This window comes from Xenopus laevis, chromosome 3L (assembly GCF_017654675.1).
Source record: "Xenopus laevis strain J_2021 chromosome 3L, Xenopus_laevis_v10.1, whole genome shotgun sequence".
Taxonomy (NCBI): domain Eukaryota; kingdom Metazoa; phylum Chordata; class Amphibia; order Anura; family Pipidae; genus Xenopus; species Xenopus laevis.
The window spans coordinates 161,152,750-161,180,468 of NC_054375.1; the positions used below are offsets into that span (position 1 = coordinate 161,152,750).

Consider the following 27,719-nt stretch of genomic DNA (forward strand, 5'->3'; position numbering starts at 1 on the left):
CAGAGAGAAGCGATTTATTCAGTGTAAGAACTGCATGGAGACGGGGCCGTGGGGCTGGGGGTACAATGTCACACAGACGTAGGCAAGAAGCGCCGCTCGTTCTCTAGGTGGAGTCAGTAGAAGCTCAGGAGCCATTATTTGTGGTAAAAGCGCTGGTTCTGTCCATGTTGCATGAAAGGGAGGCGGGGGTTCTGCTGGGGGGAGGCCTGAAATCCAGACTGAGAGAGATACACATTAATATGACATTACATTTCACATGAACTGGAGGTGGCACAATGTGTTACTTAATGGCTAGTAGCCCTGCGGGGCAGTTAGTGGGGCTCATAGTGTATAGTCTGCCCCACCAAACTCATCTCTCCATCCTGCACCATCAAACAACTGCTTGGGGCTTTACCCTTACTGAAAATACCCCCAAGGGTGGAAATCTTACCGTGTGGGGCTGTTGAGGGGGGGTCCCATGAGGGTATCCGCCGGGCGAGGCAGAGCGGGAAGGGTGACTGTAGGACAGGGCAGACTGTAGAGACAGAACACAGACATTTAGTACACAGGGAGAGATATAGGGTGGAGCAGTGAGTGAGAACGAGGGTAAAACAAGGAGGGAGGGATGTAGGAGAGATGTCGGTGGAGCAGTGAGTGAGAACGAGGGTAAAACAAGGAGGGAGGTATGTAGGAGAGATGTCGGTGGAGCAGTGAGCAAGAAAGAGGGTAAAACAAGGAGGGAGGGATGTAGGAGAGATGTCGGTGGAGCAGTGAGCAAGAACGAGGGTAAGGAGGGTGGGATGTAGGAGAGATGTCGGTGAAGCCGTGAGCAAGAACGAGGGTAAGGAGGGTGGGATGTAGGAGAGATGTCGGTGGAGCAGTGAGCAAGAACGAAGGTAAGGAGGGTGGGATGTAGGAGAGATGTCGGTGGAGCAGTGAGCAAGAACGAAGGTAAGGAGGGAGGGATGTAGGAGAGATGTCGGTGGAGCAGTGAGCAAGAACGAGGGTAAAACAATGAGGGTGGGATGTAGGAGAGATGTCGGTGGAGCAGTGAGCAAGAACGAGGGTAAGGAGGGTGGGATGTAGGAGAGATGTCGGTGGAGCAGTGAGCAAGAATGAAGGTAAGGAGGGTGGGATGTAGGAGAGATGTCGGTGGAGCAGTGAGCAAGAACGAGGGTAAAACAATGAGGGTGGGATGTAGGAGAGATGTCGGTGGAGCAGTGAGCAAGAATGAAGGTAAGGAGGGTGGGATGTAGGAGAGATGTCGGTGGAGCAGTGAGCAAGAACGAGGGTAAAACAATGAGGGTGGGATGTAGGAAAGATGTCGGTGAAGCAGTGAGCAAGAACGAGGGTAAGGAGGGAGGGATGTAGGAGAGATGTCGGTGGAGCAGTGAGCAAGAACAAGGGTAAAACAAGGAGGGTGGGATGTAGGAGAGATGTCGGTGGAGCAGTGAGCAAGAACGAGGGTAAAACAAGGAGGGTGGGATGTAGGAGAGATGTCGGTGGAGCAGTGAGCAAGAACGAGGGTAAGGAGGGAGGGATGTAGGAGAGATGTTGGTGGAGCAGTGAGCAAGAACAAGGGTAAAACAAGGAGGGAGGGATGTAGGAGGGGCAACAAGGAGAGATGAATGGCAGGAGAGCAAGTAAGGAGTAAGGAGTCAGGGAAAGAACAAAGTGACAGGAATTAGAAATAAAACATTACATACTGTGCAAAGTCCACTTATAGAAGATGTAACTAATGGAAGAGCAGATAGACAAGTTTGTTCCATCAGTGGCACCAATTGTTCAGCCATTTCACTTTTCCTAAACCTTTGCAGGACAAGCCAGCTCTCATACAGCAGGGAAAATAAGTATTGAACACGTTAACGGTTTTCTCAGTAAATCTATTTCTAATGGGGCTATTGTCATGAAATTGATACCAGATGTCATTAGCTACCCAAGTAATCCACACAAAGAAATCAAAAGAAATTAGTCCATAATTGATGTGTAATAAAGTGGAATGATTCAGGGAATAAGTATTGAACACGTGAAGAAAAGGAGGTGCAAAAAGGCCTGGGAAGCCAAGAAACCTGCTGAAATGTGTCTATAGAATTCAATCCTGCCACCTAAGATCAGTTGGTTTAGTCCTAATTGATGGCCTATAAAAAGGTTTCTCATTAGCAAGGTATCACTAAAGAAGCATCTCATGATGGGTAAAAGCAAAGAGCTCCCTCAAGACCTTCACAACTTTATTGTTACAAAACATACTAATGGCATAGGTTACAGACGTATTTCTGAATGTTCCATGGAGCAGCATTGGGGCCACAATGCAGAAGTGGAGAGAACTTCATTTCACCCTAAACCAGCCAAGACCAGGTGCTCCTCGCAAGGTCTCAAGAGCAATCAGAAGAGTTGTCCAAGAGCCAAGGATCACTGGTGGAGAACTTCAGAAAGACCTTGAATGAACAGTTGTTTCAAACTACACATATGCACTCAACCAACATGGCCTCTATGTACCCTCACCATGTCAGACCAAAACTCAACTCTTTGGATGTCATTGCACACATCATGTTCGGAGTAGAAATGGCACTTCACATCACTCCAAAAACACCATAGCAACAGTGAAGTTTGGAGGTGGGATCATCATGGTGTGGGGCTGTTTTTCAGCGTATGGTACTGGCAGACTTCAATTGAAGGAAAGATGAATGGAGAAATGTACCGGGATGCTGAAGATGAAACACGGGTGGACATTTCAGCAAGACAATCATCCCAAACAAGGAAACTTGGTTTCAGAGAAAGAAAATAAAGCTGCTACAATGGCCCAGTCAATCACCCGACTTGAATCCAATTGAAAATCTATGGAAATAACTGAAGACCAGAGTTCATAGAAGAGGCCCTGGAACCTTCAAGATTTGAAGACCATTTGTGTGGAAGAATGGGCCAAAATCCCAACTGAGCAATGCAACTAGTTTCTCCATAAAGGAGGCTTGAAGCTGTCATTACTAACAAAGGTTTTACTACTTAGTATTAAATACATGTCAGTAAGCGTGTTCAATACTTATTCCGTCAGTCATTCCACTTTATAACACATAGCTTCATTTTGTCACGAATCGGCAACCAGAATCCAGAACTTGGCTCTTGCTTCCGCCTTTAACAGCCGCTTTTAACCTTGGGAGGAGCCCTGGGCTAATTGGATGCCGCCAGGTCTTATTAAGAGAGGAGCCAAGCGAGGGTTCTGGACGAGCAGAGGGGCACGATCGTTAAGCAAAGTCTTTGGGCAAAAGGTCACAGTTCAAGGATTTAGATGAAAACGTAGTCAAATAGGCCGGGTAGGTGAGGGCAGAATTTAAATGGAGTCAGACAGGCAAGGGTCAAAGCCGGGAGATCAATCAAGAGTGCCACAGGTCAGGTTACAGAGTGTAGAATAGTCGTTTACCAGGCAGGGGTCAGGATCACAGAAGTCAGAAGGGACAAACAGGAATCAGAATATCAGGATTATCAGAAATAGCACCCAGCAACTCACAAGGATGAACCAACAATAGGCAAAGGGCTATTCAGAGTATTCCCTTTAAATAGTGTTTGAATTTCGCACCACTGTGTGCTGACGTCATTACGTCCGTGTCAATGCGCATACGAGGATAGGAAATACGTGCTACAGGCGCCATAAGGAAGCCGGCACTTCTACAGAGAGGAGCAGCGTGGCAGGCGTCCGGCCCACTAGACCACCAGGGTAAGTCCTCACTTATTTGTTTGGACATCTGGTGTCAATTTCGTATCAATAGCCCCATTGGAAATAGATTTACTGAGAAAACCATAGATGCGTTTAATACTTACTTTCCCTGCTGTACATTCAAAAAAGGCTAGAAGTGGATATCCATGTGGGTGGCTTTATTTCATAGGTGGGACAGAAACTCCAAGTGATTGGCTTAGGTAAGTGTACGTGAGACTCTCCATATGTGGGGCACGAGAAAAATAAATACATATAGTAGGCTGCCCGCTTACATGTTTTGTGACTACCGGGCACTTCCTCAGAAGCTTGGCAGCCTACAATATGTTCTGGGCATGCCTTTACCATTTTTAATGATTTTTCAATAAATTTCTGTTTTTTAACGGACCAATAATCGGCTCCTTTGGTGCTCCATTTTTCTTGTGTTCTGTATGGAACTTAGCTGTGTGGGATCGCAGTGTTTGTGCAGCACACTGGAGCTGAACTCTGCTCCCACATTTACTTATTGCACATAAATTGTGGGGATGGACCACGGAGGAACTTTATGTGGTTCTTTGGGTGGGAGAGGGAAGATACTCCATGTTCTTGGCTTGGGTGAAGGAACTCATTCTGTTGGCTTAGATGGGTGAGGAGATAATCACGTAATTAGCTTAGGTGGAGTTAGTAATGAACTTCTTGTGCATGGCTTTATCTGGGAAGGATGTGCTTGTCTTGAGTGGAAGAAACTCAAGTTTAGATGGTTGGGGAGCAAATCTCATGGGATTAGTTTAGGTGGGTACTGAGAAGGAATTTCTTGGGGGTGGCTGTAGCTGGGTGGAGCATTGGGTGAATTTATGTGCAATACCAGGTGGGAGTAGTGAGATGTACCAAGATGCAACACTGACTGGGGGTATCTGTGTCCCTAGGAAAGATGAATGTGGGCGGAGACACCACAGAGTTAGTGGAGAAGAACATATATGCGTTAGGTTGACATGCTACATAGTAAATCGCTTGCTGAGTTTGAGGAAAGACACCTCCATCAAGCTGAACCCAGTTTTAATCAGTGTGAGATGCCAATCATTGTGCCCAAGGTAATGCTATCTGTTTGGTGAATGAGCAGACTTACTTTGGCTGGCTGCATTGGCACGGTTATCTGCGGTGTGGGAAGGAGAGTCTGCAGAGCCTGGGGGTGCATGGGACGTAGGGTGGACTAGGATGATACAAAAGTTATCTGTGAGTTATTTGTGCCCAATGACTATTAGCAGCTGCATTTGAGTCTGGCCTCCAGGACCTCACTTGTACCTAAGGTCTCCTCCACCCTGCCCAGTGACTATTAGCAGCTTCACTTGTGTCTGGCCTCCAGGATCTCACTTGAACCTAAGGTCTGCTCCACCCTGCCCAGTGACTATTAGCAGCTTCACTTGAGTCTGGCCTCCAGGATCTCACTTGTACCTAAGGTCTGCTCCACCCTGCCCAGTGACTATTAACATCTTGACTTGTGTCTGGCCTCCAGGATCTCACTTGTACCTAAGGTCTCCTCCACCCTGCCCAGTGACTATTAGCATCTTGACTTGTGTCTGGCCTCCAGGATCTCACTTGTACCTAAGGTCTGCTCCACCCTGCCCAGTGACTATTAGCAGCTTCACTTGTGTCTGGCCTCCAGGATCTCACTTGTACCTAAGGTCCAGTGACTATTAGCAGCTTCACTTGTGTCTGGCCTCCAGGATCTCACTTGTACCTAAGGTCTCCTCCACCCTGCCCAGTGACTATTAGCAGCTTCACTTGTGTCTGGCCTCCAGGATCTCACTTGTACCTAAGGTCTCCTCCACCCTGCCCAGTGACTATTAGCAGCTTCACTTGTATCTGGCCTCCAGGATCTCACTTGTACCTAAGGTCTCCTCCATCTTGCCCAGTGACTATTAGCAGCTTCACTTGAGTCTGGCCTCCAGGAACTCACTTGTATCTAAGGTCTCCTCCAACCTGCCCAGTGACTATTAGCAGCTTCATTTGAGTCTGGCCTCCAGGATCTCACTTGTACCTAAGGTCTCCTCCACCCTGCCCAGTGACTATTAGCAGCTTCACTTGTGTCTGGCCTCCAGGATCTCACTTGTATCTAAGGTCTGCTCCACCCTGTCCAGTGACTATTAGCATCTTGACTTGTGTCTGGCCTCCAGGATCTCACTTGTACCTAAGGTCTGCTCCACCCTGCCCAGTGACTATTAGCAGCTTCACTTGTGTCTGGCCTCCAGGATCTCACTTGTACCTAAGGTCTCCTCCATCTTGCCCAGTGATTATTAGCAGCTTCACTTGAGTCTGGCCTCCAGGAACTCACTTGTATCTAAGGTCTCCTCCACCCTGCCCAGTGACTATTAGCAGCTTCACTTGAGTCTGGTCTCCAGGATCTCACTTGTACCTAAGGTCTCCTCCACCCTGCCCAGTGACTATTAGCAGCTTCACTTGTGTCTGGCCTCCAGGATCTCACTTGTATCTAAGGTCTGCTCCACCCTGTCCAGTGACTATTAGCATCTTGACTTGTGTCTGGCCTCCAGGATCTCACTTGTACCTAAGGTCTCCTCCACCCTGCCCAGTGACTATTAGCAGCTTCACTTGTGTCTGGCCTCCAGGATCTCACTTGTACCTAAGGTCTGCTCCACCCTGCCCAGTGACTATTAGCATCTTGACTTGTGTCTGGCCTCCAGGATCTCACTTGTACCTAAGGTCTCCTCCACCCTGCCCAGTGACTATTAGCAGCTTCACTTGTGTCTGGCCTCCAGGATCTCACTTGTACCTAAGGTCTGCTCCACCCTGCCCAGTGACTATTAGCATCTTGACTTGTGTCTGGCCTCCAGGATCTCACTTGTACCTAAGGTCTCCTCCACCCTGCCCAGTGACTATTAGCAGCTTCACTTGTGTCTGGCCTCCAGGATCTCACTTGTATCTAAGGTCTGCTCCACCCTGTCCAGTGACTATTAGCATCTTGACTTGTGTCTGGCCTCCAGGATCTCACTTGTACCTAAGGTCTCCTCCACCCTGCCCAGTGACTATTAGCAGCTTCACTTGTGTCTGGCCTCCAGGATCTCACTTGTACCTAAGGTCTGCTCCACCCTGCCCAGTGACTATTAGCAGCTTCACTTGAGTCTGGCCTCCAGGATCTCACTTGTACCTAAGGTCTGCTCCACCCTGCCCAGTGACTATTAGCATCTTGACTTGTGTCTGGCCTCCAGGATCTCACTTGTACCTAAGGTCTCCTCCACCCTGCCCAGTGACTATTAGCAGCTTCATTTGAGTCTGGCCTCCAGGATCTCACTTGTACCTAAGGTCTCCTCCACCCTGTCCAGTGACTATTAGCATCTTGACTTGTGTCTGGCCTCCAGGATCTCACTTGTACCTAAGGTCTGCTCCACCCTGCCCAGTGACTATTAGCAGCTTCACTTGTGTCTGGCCTCCAGGATCTCACTTGTACCTAAGGTCTCCTCCATCTTGCCCAGTGACTATTAGCAGCTTCACTTGAGTCTGGCCTCCAGGAACTCACTTGTATCTAAGGTCTCCTCCACCCTGCCCAGTGACTATTAGCAGCTTCACTTGAGTCTGGCCTCCAGGATCTCACTTGTACCTAAGGTCTGCTCCACCCTGCCCAGTGACTATTAGCAGCTTCACTTGAGTCTGGTCTCCAGGATCTCACTTGTACCTAAGGTCTCCTCCACCCTGCCCAGTGACTATTAGCAGCTTCACTTGTGTCTGGCCTTGTGTCTGGCCTCCAGGATCTCAATTGTACCTAAGGTCTCCTCCATCTTGCCCAGTGACTATTAGCAGCTTTATAAGGTCAGTAACTAGAAAGACAGCTGCCCATTTCTGGGTGTTTTTGCAGCAAGACAAAAAATTCTCATAGCAGCCCACTGTTTGGCTTTAGGAGAGGGGAAGGGAGAAGATGTTGGCACTCACCGAGTCAGTGAATCCAGATTGCTGGTTGGCATGTTCCAGTTGCTTCTGCAGTGGGATCCCGGTGCTGGTGGGCATGAAACCTGAGAGAGACAGCAACATGAACAGGCGAGAGTGCAAGAAGAGAGCCAGTCTGTGGGTCAGAGGGAAGGAACTAGGGAAAGAGTGTCAGTGGGAATGGAGAGACAGCCAACAAGAAACACAGAGAAGGGAAGAGAATTCTGGAGATATCAGAAAATAGAGAGAGAGAGACAGGAGTTGAGCATAGAAGCGACAGGAAGGAGGAATAGAAACGACAGGAAGGAGGAATAGAGATACCAGGAAGGAGGAATAGAATCGACAGGAAGGAGGCATAGAGATACCAGGAAGGAGGAATAAATTCGACAGGAAGGAGGCAGAGATACCAGGAAGAAGGAATAGAAACGACAGGAAGAAGGAATAGCGATATCAGGAAGGAGGCATAGAAACGACAGGAAGAAGGCATAGAGATACCAGGAAGGAGGCATAAAAGAGACAGGAAGGAGGCATAGAGATACCAGGAAGGAGGAATAGAAACGACAGGAAGGAGGCATAGAGATACCAGGAAGGAGGCATAGAAACGACAGGAAGGAGGCATAGAAACGACAGGAAGGAGGCATAGAGATACCAGGAAGGAGGAATAGAAACGACAGGAAGAAGGAATAGAGATACCAGGAAGGAGGCATAGAAACGACAGGAAGAAGGCATAGAGATACCAGGAAGGAGGCATAAAAGAGACAGGAAGGAGGCATAGAGATACCAGGAAGGAGGCATAAAAGAGACAGGAAGGAGGCATAGAGATACCAGGAAGGAGGCATAAAAGAGACAGGAAGGAGGCATAGAGATACCAGGAAGGAGGCATAAAAGAGACAGGAAGGAGGCATAGAGATACCAGAAAGGAGGCATAGAAACAACAGGAAGGAGGCATAGAGATACCAGGAAGGAGGCATAGAGTCATCAGGAAAAAGGCATAGAGAAATCAGGAAGGAGGCATAGAGACATGGGAAAGTATGGAGGGAATGTCAGCGATACACAGTAATTACTGGATGTTACACTGAAGAACTGGTTGGAGGAAATGACAGGGGTACAATTGAGATCAAGTTTATAAATAATTCCCAGTACCCAGAAGTCACCATTGAGCCAATAAAGTGTCTGTAGCAATACAAGCTGTACTGAGTCACAATGAAGTCTGGGCCATATAAATAGAAAGTTGCAGAGCATCTGTTGGGCACTATAAATGGAGTGTGAGACGCGGATCACATGGAGGTCACGGTACACTACTGATGTCACAGCCACTTTATTCTTGTACATTTATTAGTACACTTGTCACTCTACTAGCCAAGTCACCTACATCTAATCTCTATGGCACATGGGCAATCCTGTGATATCTACTGAGCTGGGGGTTAGACGTGACTCTGAATTTGACCCATTTGGGCTCTATGGGCAGTGGGAGGGGAAGTGAGACAAATGTTGGGGCCACTCACCTGCGTGGGCGCCAGTATAGTGACTGTGCATGCTGTACCCCGGCTGCTGGTGGGACAGGTACTGCATTGTCTGGAAGGCAGAGGGACCTGCACACACAGAGGGAGAGAGATACACATGGAGGGAGAGGGGTTAATATTGTATCTATGGCCTTTGTCTTGTAATAAAGGGAAACTGAAGCTCCTCCATGTTTGGTCCATGTTACGGAGGCACAACCTCAGACCCAGCTGTAAGGGGTTAAACATTTTGTCTCTCAGTGCAATTGCACACCCCAAATCAGCCCTGATACCCCAAAACCCTAAAAGTCTTATTACTCTCACACTGTCATACATCAACACCCCCCCACCCACTGTAACAGCAGTGAAAGAGTTACTTTGTACCAAATCACCAGCAATGAAAGGGTTAATGTTATTTACACACACACACACACACACACACACACAGTCAAATGGTTAATTAACATTCAGCTCTGTTCCTTTCAGCACACGGAGGGTTAAGGCACACTCTCAGGCTTCTATTGGAGCAGCAATACAGACAGGGGAACAGTAAAAACCCAAATAAACCCCATACGTTCCCTTTGCCCAGAGGCAGGGTGGGCAACTGGGCAAACACTGGGCCTCTTTATATTGAGCAGAGAAGGGGCATCAGGTAAGTGGACCCTTCCACACTAATGCCAGGGGGAGTCAGCACTGCATAATGCACTTCTGCTTATTATAATCCAAAATTCACAAGACAGTGTGACAGGGGCTTGTTTATACAGAGCTCAGCCAATGCACAGTAACAGAATGTGTGAAAGCAAAATAAACATTTGTGTAATGAAAAGAACAGGTATATATACGCCGCCCTTCTTACCTCTTATTGGCTGACTCCCTGCATAGTTAACTGGGCCAGCCTGTCCTGCTGCAAAGCTGTGCTGTGATTGGCTTACAGTATAAGGGCCGTGGCTGGATGGGCTGCTCTGGTACTGGCCGTGTTCTGCTGCTGTTGGGCTGAAGGATGTCTGGGAAGAGTAGTGGCGCCCCTGAGGAGGGACACAAATAGGTATGATAAATATCATCAATACTTATCCAATATCTGTGTAACAGTCTGTACTTAACCTCATCTACAAACAATCCCCCATTTATCCAATACTTTTTCCATAACACAACCTGCACGTGAACCCCCTTCTCCAAACTGGTAAAGGGGCGGAGTAAATGAGATCTAATTGACTCACAGCAATGACTGGGGGTCCAAACATCTGCTTGGCTCGATCAGACATGAGACTGGTGTTTCGGGAATGTCCTCCTGGGCTGCCTGAGAGACACAAAATCATTGGATAACATAAAGCAGAGATCACAAGAGAACTAATAGGCTGCCTAATTTCTTCAGTATGGGGAACCTGCTGTGCACAAATCCATACAACAGGTACAGCAGCCAAAAAGCTTCTATCACAACTTAATAAAACCATATATACTATCAACTGTGCTCTGCCGTCGGCCATACTGGAGCTAAGTCACTCCCCCAGGATTGGGCAGCTGATAACCACTCCCCCAATATAGGGCAGCAGATTACTGGCACGGGGGAGGGGTTGGGTACTAATAATATAATAACCTGCTGCTGCCCCATTGCCGAGTATTGTATATGGCTAAACCGCAGCACAGAGTAATGTGGATCCCTACTTGTTAACGAGGAGTCACTTACCTCGCATATTAATGAGGAGTCACTTACTTTGCATATTAACGAGGAGTCACTTACTTTGCATATTAACGAGGAGTCCCTTATCTTGCATATTAATGAGGAGTCCCTTACCTTGCATATTAATGAGGAGTCCCTTACCTTGCATATTAATGAGGAGTCCCTTACCTTGCATATTAATGAGGAGTCCCTTACCTTGCATATTAATGAGGAGTCCCTTACCTTGCATATTAATGAGGTGGGCTCCCGTGTGCATGACCATGCCCTGAGTATACGCAGCTGATGCCAGCGTTGTTAGGTCACTGTGTGGAGAGATAAAGGGGAAGTAAAACAGTGGAATGGGTAATTACTATGACAGTTGACTACTATAAGACTATTAGCATATTTATGGATGAATAGATTTGCTAATGACGGGGCACAACAACCCTGGGACACGGATGGAGAAATACAGAGAAGAGATGACTGAGACTGTACAGATCACATGGGCACGGTCTCGTGGTCCCTCTAGTATTAAGCATTTGCATGTGGGGGCGCTCACTATACGGGGTCTTACTTTTGCCATTCTCTTCTGCACTAACAGCAAAGACAGCTGGGAGTCACATGACAGAGTGTGAGCAAGATTACTCGACCAATCACAGAGAGGTGCATGTGGGGAGCACTCTGAAGCGACCTCTGAACCAAACTATTATTCCTGGAGCAGGAACCAATACTTGCAACTGTTTTGTTTCTACACAGCACCACTATATGTTACCTGCCTCCATCAGGGCAAGTGTGGCTGGTAAGTCTGACCCTAGTCACTGCAAACTGCACAATAAACTCACTCGTTTGCCTATGTCCCACATACCCAACAATGTGTCTGAGCATAACAATGACATGATCCTCCCCTCACCCTACCCCTCATGGCTCCTCCTTCCACAATCTTCTCCCCCCAGCTATGCTCCTTCTTCAGTCACCCACTCAGCTCTGTCTCTTTCTCAGCTTCCATTTTCCCATCTCTTTTCACTTCACCTCTGATCCTTCCTCAGTCTCCACCCCATTACCTTTGATCTTTCCTCAGTCTCCACCCCCTTACATCTGATGCTTCCTCAGTCTCCTCCCCCATGTTCTGTTCTCTCTAGGGGGCAAATTCACTAAAGGACGAAGCGCCTAACGCTAGCGTTAATTCACTAGTGTTACTTTGCACCCTTACGCCTGGCGAATTTGCGCAAGGACGTAACTATGCAAATGCACTGACGCGCAAATTATTCTGAACGCTACCTTTTACGCCAGACTTCCTTCGCCACCTCAGACCAGGCAAAGTGCAATAGAGTAGATAGGGATTGCTTCCAAAAAAGTTCCCAAAAAACGCTGGCGTTTTTTCTTTTTTTATGGGTGATAGGCTGAAAAAGATCGAAAAATTTTTTGGGGCTCCCCTCCTTCCCCCCTACATTTCCTAACTCATGGCACCTTAACTATACAGTGGGCACATGTGTAGGGCAAAATAACATTTTTATTTGATGTTTTGAAGGTTTTCCAGGCTTGTGTATTGATGCTACATATTCCTCCATTGTAACTTCAATTTGGCGCCGTATGCAAATTAAGCATCGCTAGCGTAACTTCGCTTTGCTTGGCGAATTAACGCTAATGCAATTTCGCAACCTTACGCTTCCCCTGAGCGCAACTTCGGATTTTAGTGAATTTGCGTAGCGCTGACAATAATACGCCTGGCGAAGTGCGGCGAAGCGGACGCTGGCGCAACTACGAATCATAGTGAATTTGTCCCTAGGTTCCTTCTGGACCCCACACAGTCTTCACCTTACACAGAGACACCATTCCCCTCCCTCACCTCTGCTCCTTTCTTCTCCTCTTCTCCTCCTCATGAAGAACCTTCTTGAGTTGCAGGAACAGTTGGTGCTTCTCCTCCTGTAGTGAATTCAGTTTATCCTGGAGCTTCATGATCTGCAGGGACACAGAGTTAGTGCCATTAGGTTAGAGTGTTACTGCCATTACATCGCTTGGCCAGAACCTCTGGCATCTCCTGCTGTTACCCCTTCAGCACCTACTGGACTTGCTCATGACATCACTTCCCATGAAGACTTCCCATGTCACTTGTCCTACATATCACTATACTGGCCCTGCCCAGCCTCAGCCCTGCACTGCCATCTCTCCCCTTAGTGGTACAGTTCTTTTGAGGGACAGGGAGATGAAGAGAGACTGGGGCTGAGCAAGAAGATCATCACCTGTTCCCTGGTCTCCTCCAAGGACATCCTCTCTTCCATCTCCTTCTTCCTCCTCCTCTCCTGTTCATCTCTCAACTTCTGCTCCATCATCTTGTCCACCTCCTCCTCCTCTGCCAAACAGACATTGTAAAAGTCATAACTAAGGGATATGTTTCCAACAGACACCCACTGCCCCAAAATAACACCCCACTGCCCCAAAATAAAACCCACTGCCCCAAAATAACACCCCACTGGCCCTAGGAACACCCCACTGGCCCTAGGAACACCCCACTGGCCCTAGGAACACCCCACTGGCCCTAGGAACACCCCACTGGCCCTAGGAACACCCCACTGGCCCTAGGAACACCCCACTGGCCCTAGGAACACCCCACTGGCCCTACGAACACCCCACTGGCCCTACAAACACCCCACTGGCCCTACAAACACCCCACTGGCCCTACAAACACCCACTGGCCCTACAAACACCCCACTGGCCCTACAAACACCCCACTGGCCCTACAAACACCCCACTGGCCCTACAAACACCCCACTGGCCCTACAAACACCCCACTGGCCTGGACACCCCACTGGCCCTAGAACACCCCACTGGCCCTACAAACACCCCACTGGCCCTACAAACACCCCACTGGCCCTAGGAACACCCCACTGGCCCTAGGAACACCCCACTGGCCCTAGGAACACCCCACTGGCCCTAGGAACGCCCCACTGGCCCTAGGAACGCCCCACTGGCCCAAGGAAAGCCCCACTGGCCCTAGGAAAGCCCCACTGGCCCTAGGAAAGCCCCACTGGCCCTAGGAAAGCCCCACTGGCCCTAGGAACACCCCACTGGCCCTAGGAACACCCCACTGGCCCTAGGAAAGCCCCACTGGCCCTAAAAATACCCCACTGGCCCTAAGGAAACCCCACTGGCCCTAGGAACACCTTACTGGCCCTAGGAACACCCCACTGGCCCTAGGAAAATCCCACTTGCCCTAGGAAAACCCCACTGGCCCTATGAAAACCCCACTGGCCCTATGAAAACCCCACTGGCCCTGGGAACACCCCACTGGCCCTGGGAACACCCCACTGGCCCTGGGAACACCCCACTGGCCCTGGGAACACCCCACTGGCCCTAGGAACACCCCACTAGTCCTAAGAACAACCCAACAGCACTAGGAACACCCCACTGGCCCTAGGAACACCCCACTGGCCCTACGAACACCCCACTGGTCCTAGGAACACCCCACTGGCCCTACGAACACCCCACTGGCCCTACGAACACCCCACTAGTCCTAAGAACAACCCAACAGCACTAGGAACACCCCACTGGCCCTAGGAACACCCCACTGGCCCTACGAACACCCCACTGGCCCTAGGAACACCCCACTGGCCCTCCGAACACCCCACTGGCCCTACGAACACCCCACTGGCCCTACGAACACCCCACTAGTCCTAAGAACAACCCAACAGCACTAGGCACATCCCACTGGCCCTAGGAACATCCCATCTAGAAATTGCTCATGTATTTAGTGAAGCTTCCCCATTGGTGGGCGAGGATAGTGTAAGTGGGTATGTGACAGAGAATTTCTAGAAGAATACTACAGGAGAAGTTTAAAGAAAGTTAAGGAATTTGGAGGCAGGACAATTAGTTGAAGGAAACAAAGAGAAAGCAGAAGTGTTAAACTGCTTCCCATCTATGTACAGTTGATGAAGGTTTCCTATTCAATAACCCCATACAATACAGTTACCTGGAAGAAACTGGGCGACTCAGGAGGAAGAGCAAAGTAACAATGGCCCAGGACTACATTGATTTAACCCTAAGAAGGGCTCAGATGTGTGATGGCCAAACCTCTTTACTTAATCTTCCAGGATTACTGTAGGTGTGGCAAGGAGCTGACAGACTGGTGAATACTTTCAGTGTCCACCATAGAGTCATCCCCATCTCCAATACTTTCATGTCCATGGCTGATACATGAGCAGTAGAGAGACACAAGGAAAAAGCAAGAAGGAGATCACTGATTGGTGCCGACTAAAAAGTACCCCAGGGAGGTGCAGTTTTCTGCTTATAGGAGCCCCAGTCTGGGGTATCAAATACGTGATTATAATCAGCAGGGAACTTGTAGCTGGGCAGATCCATCTTTTTCCATGTAAAGCTGAAGTAGCCCAGGGGCAAGAGACTGGGAGACTCAATGTACTGGCACTTGTGATGCCCTTCCTTCCCCACAGCCAATGACAGCCTCTCCTTCCTACACACAGTATATATATATATTATATATATATATATAATCCATTACTTCCTACACACAGTATATATATATAATCCATTACTTCCTACACACAGTATATATATATAATCATTACTTCCTACACACAGTATATATATATATATAATCCATTACTTCCTACACACAGTATATATATATAATCCATTACTTCCTACACACAGTATATATATATAATCCATTACTTCCTACACACAGTATATATATATATAATCCATTACTTCCTACACACAGTATATATATATATAATCCATTACTTCCTACACACAGTATATATATATATAATCCATTACTTCCTACACACAGTATATATATATAATCCATTACTTCCTACACACAGTAATATATATAATCCATTACTTCCTACACACAGTATATATATAATCCATTACTTCCTACACACAGTATATATATAATCCATTACTTCCTACACACAGTATATATATAATCCATTACTTCCTACACACAGTATATATATATAATCCATTACTTCCTACACACAGTATATATATAATCCATTACTTCCTACACACAGTATATATATATAATCCATTACTTCCTACACACAGTATATATATATAATCCATTACTTCCTACACACAGTATATATATATATAATCCATTACTTCCTACACACAGTATATATATATAATCCATTACTTCCTACACACAGTATATATATATAATCCATTACTTCCTACACACAGTATATATATATATATAATCCATTACTTCCTACACACAGTATATATATAATCCATTACTTCCTACACACAGTATATATATATAATCCATTACTTCCTACACACAGTATATATATATAATCCATTACTTCCTACACACAGTATATATATATTATCCATTACTTCCTACACACAGTATATATATCACCCATTACTTCCTACACACAGTATATATATAATCCATTACTTCCTACACACAGTATATATATAATCCATTACTTCCTACACACAGTATATATATATAATCCATTACTTCCTACACACAGTATATATATCACCCATTACTTCCTACACACAGTATATATATCACCCATTACTTCCTACACACAGTATATATATATTATCCATTACTTCCTACACACAGTATATATATATATATTATCCATTACTTCCTACACACAGTATATATATAATCCATTACTTCCTACACACAGTATATATATATAATCCATTACTTCCTACACACAGTATATATATATATATAATCCATTACTTCCTACACACAGTATATATATAATCCATTACTTCCTACACACAGTATATATATAATCCATTACTTCCTACACACAGTATATATATAATCCATTACTTCCTACACACAGTATATATATATAATCCATTACTTCCTACACACAGTATATATATATTATCCATTACTTCCTACACACAGTATATATATATTACTCATTACTTCCTACACACAGTATATATATATAATCCATTACTTCCTACACACAGTATATATATAATCCATTACTTCCTACACACAGTATATATATAATCCATTACTTCCTACACACAGTATATATATAATCCATTACTTCCTACACACAGTATATATATATAATCCATTACTTCCTACACACAGTATATATATATAATCCATTACTTCCTACACACAGTATATATATAATCCATTACTTCTACACACAGTATATATTATATAATCCATTACTTCCTACACACAGTATATATATATATAATCCATTACTTCCTACACACAGTATATATATATATAATCCATTACTTCCTACACACAGTATATATATATATATAATCCATTACTTCCTACACACAGTATATATATAATCCATTACTTCCTACACACAGTATATATATAATCCATTACTTCCTACACACAGTATATATATAATCCATTACTTCCTACACACAGTATATATATATAATCCATTACTTCCTACACACAGTATATATATATTATCCATTACTTCCTACACACAGTATATATATATTACTCATTACTTCCTACACACAGTATATATATATAATCCATTACTTCCTACACACAGTATATATATAATCCATTACTTCCTACACACAGTATATATATATATAATCCATTACTTCCTACACACAGTATATATATAATCCATTACTTCCTACACACAGTATATATATATAATCCATTACTTCCTACACACAGTATATATATATATAATCCATTACTTCCTACACACAGTATATATATAATCCATTACTTCCTACACACAGTATATATATATATAATCCATTACTTCCTACACACAGTATATATATATAATCCATTACTTCCTACACACAGTATATATATATAATCCATTACTTCCTACACACAGTATATATATATAATCCATTACTTCCTACACACAGTATATATATATAATCCATTACTTCCTACACACAGTATATATATATATATAATCCATTACTTCCTACACACAGTATATATATAATCCATTACTTCCTACACACAGTATATATATATAATCCATTACTTCCTACACACAGTATATATATATAATCCATTACTTCCTACACACAGTATATATATATTATCCATTACTTCCTACACACAGTATATATATCACCCATTACTTCCTACACACAGTATATATATAATCCATTACTTCCTACACACAGTATATATATAATCCATTACTTCCTACACACAGTATATATATATAATCCATTACTTCCTACACACAGTATATATATCACCCATTACTTCCTACACACAGTATATATATCACCCATTACTTCCTACACACAGTATATATATATATAATCCATTACTTCCTACACACAGTATATATATATAATCCATTACTTCCTACACACAGTATATATATATTATCCATTACTTCCTACACACAGTATATATATATATATTATCCATTACTTCCTACACACAGTATATATATAATCCATTACTTCCTACACACAGTATATATATATATAATCCATTACTTCCTACACACAGTATATATATATATATATATATATAATCCATTACTTCCTACACACAGTATATATATATAATCCATTACTTCCTACACACAGTATATATATATAATCCATTACTTCCTACACACAGTATATATATATATAATCCATTACTTCCTACACACAGTATATATATATAATCCATTACTTCCTACACACAGTATATATATATAATCCATTACTTCCTACACACAGTATATATATATATATAATCCATTACTTCCTACACACAGTATATATATAATCCATTACTTCCTACACACAGTATATATATATAATCCATTACTTCCTACACACAGTATATATATATAATCCATTACTTCCTACACACAGTATATATATATTATCCATTACTTCCTACACACAGTATATATATCACCCATTACTTCCTACACACAGTATATATATCACCCATTACTTCCTACACACAGTATATATATAATCCATTACTTCCTACACACAGTATATATATAATCCATTACTTCCTACACACAGTATATATATATAATCCATTACTTCCTACACACAGTATATATATCACCCATTACTTCCTACACACAGTATATATATCACCCATTACTTCCTACACACAGTATATATATATATAATCCATTACTTCCTACACACAGTATATATATATATAATCCATTACTTCCTACACACAGTATATATATATTATCCATTACTTCCTACACACAGTATATATATATATATTATCCATTACTTCCTACACACAGTATATATATAATCCATTACTTCCTACACACAGTATATATATATATAATCCATTACTTCCTACACACAGTATATATATATATATATATATAATCCATTACTTCCTACACACAGTATATATATAATCCATTACTTCCTACACACAGTATATATATAATCCATTACTTCCTACACACAGTATATATATAATCCATTACTTCCTACACACAGTATATATATATAATCCATTACTTCCTACACACAGTATATATATATTATCCATTACTTCCTACACACAGTATATATATATTACTCATTACTTCCTACACACAGTATATATATATAATCCATTACTTCCTACACACAGTATATATATAATCCATTACTTCCTACACACAGTATATATATAATCCATTACTTCCTACACACAGTATATATATATAATCCATTACTTCCTACACACAGTATATATATATAATCCATTACTTCCTACACACAGTATATATATAATCCATTACTTCCTACACACAGTATATATATATAATCCATTACTTCCTACACACAGTATATATATATAATCCATTACTTCCTACACACAGTATATATATATATATAATCCATTACTTCCTACACACAGTATATATATATAATCCATTACTTCCTACACACAGTATATATATATAATCCATTACTTCCTACACACAGTATATATATATATATATATAATCCATTACTTCCTACACACAGTATATATATAATCCATTACTTCCTACACACAGTATATATATATTATCCATTACTTCCTACACACAGTATATATATAATCCATTACTTCCTACACACAGTATATATATAATCCATTACTTCCTACACACAGTATATATATAATCCATTACTTCCTACACACAGTATATATATATAATCCATTACTTCCTACACACAGTATATATATCATCCATTACTTCCTACACACAGTATATATATATTATCCATTACTTCCTACACACAGTATATATATATAATCCATTACTTCCTACACACAGTATATATATCACCCATTACTTCCTACACACAGTATATATATAATCCATTACTTCCTACACACAGTATATATATCACCCATTACTTCCTACACACAGTATATATATATTATCCATTACTTCCTACACACAGTATATATATATATATATTATCCATTACTTCCTACACACAGTATATATATATAATCCATTACTTCCTACACACAGTATATATATATAATCCATTACTTCCTACACACAGTATATATATATTACTCATTACTTCCTACACACAGTATATATATATATAATCCATTACTTCCTACACACAGTATATATATATAATCCATTACTTCCTACACACAGTATATATATATAATCCATTACTTCCTACACACAGTATATATATATATATAATCCATTACTTCCTACACACAGTATATATATATTATCCATTACTTCCTACACACAGTATATATATATATATAATCCATTACTTCCTACACACAGTATATATATATATATAATCCATTACTTCCTACACACAGTATATATATATATATTATCCATTACTTCCTACACACAGTATATATATCACCCATTACTTCCTTACACACAGTATATATATAATCCATTACTTCCTACACACAGTATATATATAATCCATTACTTCCTACACACAGTATATATATATAATCCATTACTTCCTACACACAGTATATATATAATCCATTACTTCCTACACACAGTATATATATATAATCCATTACTTCCTACACACAGTATATATATATATATATATATAATCCATTACTTCCTACACACAGTATATATATAATCCATTACTTCCTACACACAGTATATATATATATAATCCATTACTTCCTACACACAGTATATATATAATCCATTACTTCCTACACACAGTATATATATCACCCATTACTTCCTACACACAGTATATATATATATTATCCATTACTTCCTACACACAGTATATATATATATATTATCCATTACTTCCTACACACAGTATATATATAATCCATTACTTCCTACACACAGTATATATATATATAATCCATTACTTCCTACACACAGTATATATATATAATCCATTACTTCCTACACACAGTATATATATATATAATCCATTACTTCCTACACACAGTATATATATATAATCCATTACTTCCTACACACAGTATATATATATATAATCCATTACTTCCTACACACAGTATATATATATAATCCATTACTTCCTACACACAGTATATATATAATCCATTACTTCCTACACACAGTATATATATATAATCCATTACTTCCTACACACAGTATATATATATATAATCCATTACTTCCTACACACAGTATATATATATATATTACTCATTACTTCCTACACACAGTATATATATAATCCATTACTTCCTACACACAGTATATATATATTATCCATTACTTCCTACACACAGTATATATATCACCCATTACTTCCTACACACAGTATATATATAATCCATTACTTCCTACACACAGTATATATATAATCCATTACTTCCTACACACAGTATATATATATAATCCATTACTTCCTACACACAGTATATATATCACCCATTACTTCCTACACACAGTATATATATAATCCATTACTTCCTACACACAGTATATATATCACCCATTACTTCCTACACACAGTATATATATATTATCCATTACTTACTACACACAGTATATATATATATATTATCCATTACTTCCTACACACAGTATATATATATAATCCATTACTTCCTACACACAGTATATATATATATAATCCATTACTTCCTACACACAGTATATATATATATATAATCCATTACTTCCTACACACAGTATATATATCACCCATTACTTCCTACACACAGTATATATATATAATCCATTACTTCCTACACACAGTATATATATATTACTCATTACTTCCTACACACAGTATATATATATTATCCATTACTTACTACACACAGTATATATATATATATTATCCATTACTTCCTACACACAGTATATATATATAATCCATTACTTCCTACACACAGTATATATATATATAATCCATTACTTCCTACACACAGTATATATATATATATAATCCATTACTTCCTACACACAGTATATATATAATCCATTACTTCCTACACACAGTATATATATTATCCATTACTTCCTACACACAGTATATATATATATAATCCATTACTTCCTACACACAGTATATATATATAATCCATTACTTCCTACACACAGTATATATATATATAATCCATTACTTCCTACACACAGTATATATATATAATCCATTACTTCCTACACACAGTATATATATATTACTCATTACTTCCTACACACAGTATATATATATATAATCCATTACTTCCTACACACAGTATATATATTATCCATTACTTCCTACACACAGTATATATATAATCCATTATTTCCTACACACAGTATATATATATAATCCATTACTTCCTACACACAGTATATATATATAATCCATTACTTCCTACACACAGTATATATATATTACTCATTACTTCCTACACACAGTATATATATATATAATCCATTACTTCCTACACACAGTATATATATTATCCATTACTTCCTACACACAGTATATATATATAATCCATTATTTCCTACACACAGTATATATATGTAATCCATTACTTCCTACACACAGTATATATATATAATCCATTACTTCCTACACACAGTATATATATATTACTCATTACTTCCTACACACAGTATATATATATATATAATCCATTACTTCCTACACACAGTATATATATATATTACTCATTACTTCCTACACACAGTATATATATATATATAATCCATTACTTCCTACACACAGTATATATATATAATCCATTACTTCCTACACACAGTATATATATATAATCCATTACTTCCTACACACAGTATATATATATATAATCCATTACTTCCTACACACAGTATATATATATAATCCATTACTTCCTACACACAGTATATATATCACCCATTACTTCCTACACACAGTATATATATATATATATAATCCATTACTTCCTACACACAGTATATATATATATAATCCATTACTTCCTACACACAGTATATATATATAATCCATTACTTCCTACACACAGTATATATATATAATCCATTACTTCCTACACACAGTATATATATATAATCCATTACTTCCTACACACAGTATATATATAATCCATTACTTCCTACACACAGTATATATATATAATCCATTACTTCCTACACACAGTATATATATCACCCATTACTTCCTACACACAGTATATATATATAATCCATTACTTCCTACACACAGTATATATATAATCCATTACTTCCTACACACAGTATATATATCACCCATTACTTCCTACACACAGTATATATATATAATCCATTACTTCCTACACACAGTATATATATATAATCCATTACTTCCTACACACAGTATATATATATAATCCATTACTTCCTACACACAGTATATATATATATAATCCATTACTTCCTACACACAGTATATATATCACCCATTACTTCCTACACACAGTATATATATATATATTACTCATTACTTCCTACACACAGTATATATATATATAATCCATTACTTCCTACACACAGTATGTACGTCAGTCTTTCCTCCAGGTACTGTATAATAATGTGACCCATTATAAAGAGGTTATATTATTAATAATATTAAGACAAGTGTCCAAAAGAAAACGTACCCTGCCTCTTGCGCTCCCTCTCCATCATGACGTGTCTGTGCAGCGCCCGGGCCATCGTGTTGGACAGTTTGGGTCTCTCCAGTAGCGCTGGCATTGTGATGGGCAAACCAGGACCTAATGGAAAGTGATGTGAAAGTCAAGAAACCAGAGTCACATGTACTGGACCCAAACATCTTGTGGTAGCACTGACGTGTATATACATACAGGATCAGTTATAGAGAAGGGCAAGTTGGGGTTGGTTACACTGGAGAAGACACAGTTAAGGGGGATATGATCACTATATATAAATATATAAGGGGATATGATCACTATATATAAATATATAAGGGGATATGATCACTATATATAAATATATAAGGGGGATATGATCACTATATATAAATATATAAGGGGGATATGATCACTATATATAAATATATAAGGGGATATGATCACTATATATAAATATATAAGGGGGATATGATCACTATATATAAATATATAAGGGGATATGATCACTATATATAAATATATAAGGGGGATATGATCACTATATATAAATATATAAGGGGATATGATCACTATATATAAATATATAACGGGATATAATCACTATATATAAATATATAAGGGGATATGATCACTATATATAAATATATAAGGAGGATATGATCACTATATATAAATATATAAGGGGGATATGATCACTATATAAATATATAAGGGGGATATGATCACTATATATAAATATATAAGGGGATATGATCACTATATATAAATATATAAGGGGATATGATCACTGTACATAAATATATAAGGGGATATGATCACTATATATAAATATATAAGGGGATATGATCACTATATATAAATATATAAGGGGATATGATCACTATATATAAATATATAAGGGGATATGATCACTATATATAAATATATAAGGGGATATGATCACTATATATAAATATATAAGGGGAATATCATCACTATATATAAATATATAAGGGGATATGATCACTATATATAAATATATAGGGGGATATGATCACTATATTTAAATATATAAGGGGGATATGATCACTATATATAAATATATAAGGGGATATGATCACTATATATAAATATATAAGGGGATATGATCACTATATATAAATATATAAGGGGATATGATCACTATATAAATATATAAGGGTATATGATCACTATATATAAATATATAAGGGGATATGATCACTATATATAAATATATAAGGGGGATATGATCACTGTACATAAATATATAAGGGGATATGATCACTATATATAAATATATAAGGGGAATATCATCACTATATATAAATATATAAGGGGATATGATCACTATATATAAATATATAGGGGGATATGATCACTATATTTAAATATATAAGGGGGATATGATCACTATATATAAATATATAAGGGGATATGATCACTATATATAAATATATAAGGGGATATGATCACTATATATAAATATATAAGGGGATATGAGCACTATATAAATATATAAGGGGGATATGATCACTATATATAAATATATAAGGGGATATGATCACTATATATAAATATATAAGGGGGATATGATCACTGTACATAAATATATAAGGGGATATGATCACTATATATGAATATATAAGGGGATATGATCACTATATATAAATATATAAGAGTTGTAGTGCAAGCGGAAAGGGGCGCTGGGAGTTGTAGTGCAAGACAAGGGAGATGCTGGGAGTTGTGCAAGAGGAAGGGGATGCTGAGAGCTGCAGTGCAAGAGGAAGGGTGCTGGGAGTTGCAGTGTTAAAGGAAGCAGAAGGGGTGCTGGGAGTTGCAGTACAAGAGGGAGGGGTGCTGGGAGTTGCAGTAGAAGAGGGAGGGGTTCTGGGAGTTGCAGCAGAAGAGGGAGGGGTGCTGGGAGTTGCAGCAGAAGAGGGAGGGGTGCTGGGAGTTGCAAAAGAGGGAGGGGTGCTGGGAGTTGCAGCAGAAGAGAAAGGGGTACTGGGAGTTGCAGTACAAGAGGGAGGGGTGCTGGGAGTTGCAGCAGAAGAGGGAGGGGTGCTGGAAGTTGCAGCAGAAGAGGGAGGGGTGCTGGGAGTTGCAGCAGAAGAGGGAGGGGTGCTGGGAGTTGCAGCAGAAGAGGGAGGGGTGCTGGGAGTTGCAGCAGAAGAGGGAGGGGTGCTGGGAGTTGCAGCAGAAGAGAGAGGGGTGCTGGGAGTTGCAGCAGAAGAGGGAGGGGTGCTGGGAGTTGCAGCAGAAGAGGAAGGGGTGCTGGGAGTTGCAGCAGAAGAGGGAGGGGTGCTGGAGTTGCAGCAGAAGAGGGAGGGGTGCTGGAAGTTGCAGCAGAAGAGGGAGGGGTGCTGGGAGTTGCAGCAGAAGAGGGAGGGGTGCTGGGAGTTGCAGCAGAAGAGGGAGGGGTGCTGGGAGTTGCAGCAGAAGAGGGAGGGGTGCTGGGAGTTGCAGCAGAAGAGAGGGGTGCTGGGAGTTGCAGCAGAAGAGGGAGGGGTGCTGGGAGTTGCAGCAGAAGAGGGAGGGGTGCTGGGAGTTGCAGCAGAAGAGGGAGGGGTGCTGGGAGTTGCAGCAGAAGAGGGAGGGTGCTGGGAGTTGCAGCAGAAGAGGGAGGGGTGCTGGGAGTTGCAGCAGAAGAGGGAGGGGTGCTGGGAGTTGCAGCAGAAGAGGGAGGGGTGCTGGGAGTTGCAGCAGAAGAGGGAGGGGTGCTGGGAGTTGCAGAAAAAGCGGGAGGGGTGCTGGGAGTTTCAGAAAAAGAGGGAGGGGTGCTGGGAGTTGCAGAAAAAACGGGAGGGGTGCTGGGAGTTGCAGAAAAAGAGGGAGGGGTGCTGGGAGTTGCAGAAAAAGCGGGAGGGGTGCTGGGAGTTGCAGAAGAAGCGGGAGGGGAGCTGGGAGTTGCAGAAAAAGAGGGAGGGGTGCTGGGAGTTGCAGTAGAAGAGGAGGGATTAAGTGAGAAGGAATCCAGAGTCTAGAAGTAAAGGTGGGGCCTGGTAATAGGACAGTGCAATGAAGGCTCGAGCACAGCACAAGAGGTAGGAATTAGAGTGCAAGCTCGCTGGGACATTTCAGGCAATAGAAGTAACGAAGGCTCCCTCACCCGTATCCGCAGACCGGCCACTTTCCGTTTCGGCAGAGCTTCCGGTAGGCGTAGCGTCACATCCGGCCAGAGCGGAATAACAGTTCCGGTGGGGGCGGAACTAGGGAAGATGTGTGAGCGGCACATTGGTCTCCCTGAGCAACGGGAACAGAACCGCCGCCCGGAAACAGCCGGCCCAGGAGTTCAACCAGGGACTGGTGCTGAGTGTCCGACCCCTCGGCCCGGGGAGACATTTACTGTCCGACTGGATCGTAATGTAATCGCTTCCCTTCAACTGGGCTTCTCCTATTGGCTAATGACTTATAGTGACTGATATTAACTAATAATGACTGGGATTTACTGTCCTGACCCAACTATACAGAACAGAACATACAGTAAATCCAATGAGTCTGACCCAACTATACAGAACAGAACATACAGTAAATCCAATGAGTCTGACCCAACTATACAGAACAGAACATACAGTAAATCCAATGAGTCTGACCCAACTATACAGAACAGAACATACAGTAAATCCAATGAGTCCTGACCCAACTATACAGAACAGAACATACAGTAAATCCAATGAGTCCTGACCCAACTATACAGAGCAGAACATACAGTAAATCCAATGAGTCTGACCCAACTATACAGAGTAGAACATACAGTAAATCCAATGAGTCCTGACCCAACTATACAGAACAGAACATACAGTAAATCCAATGAGTCTGACCCAACTATACAGAGTAGAACATACAGTAAATCCAATGAGTCTGACCCAACTATACAGAGTAGAACATACAGTAAAT

The 27,719-nt window shown here is 41.2% G+C and overlaps 1 protein-coding gene across 4 annotated transcripts; it reads right to left on the reverse strand.

Moving 5' to 3' along the window:
- On the reverse strand, positions 1 to 27,068 carry gps2.L (G protein pathway suppressor 2 L homeolog). Of its 4 annotated transcripts, NM_001090946.1 has the most exon segments (12): positions 1 to 218; positions 431 to 514; positions 4,791 to 4,874; positions 7,607 to 7,686; positions 9,106 to 9,192; positions 9,956 to 10,124; positions 10,317 to 10,396; positions 11,000 to 11,079; positions 12,603 to 12,715; positions 12,997 to 13,106; positions 23,832 to 23,945; positions 26,932 to 26,960. In NM_001090946.1, coding segments are annotated over 11 exon segments (1,065 nt in total). In that variant the 5' UTR covers positions 23,926 to 23,945; positions 26,932 to 26,960; the 3' UTR covers positions 1 to 134.
- Between the last annotated feature and the right edge of the window lie 651 nt (positions 27,069 to 27,719).

Bases quoted from the DNA above. Each gene is read 5' to 3' on its own strand.
- gps2.L (XM_041585035.1), bottom strand. From the start codon at position 23,925: ATGCCAGCGCTACTGGAGAGACCCAAACTGTCCAACACGATGGCCCGG. The intron at 11,080-12,602 runs GTGAGGGAGGGG...CTCTCCACACAG, and splicing joins AGGAGAAGAAAGGAGCAGAG to TGACCTAACAACGCTGGCAT. The intron at 219-430 runs GTAAGATTTCCA...TATCTCTCTCAG, and splicing joins CCCCTCAACAGCCCCACACG to TCTGGATTTCAGGCCTCCCC.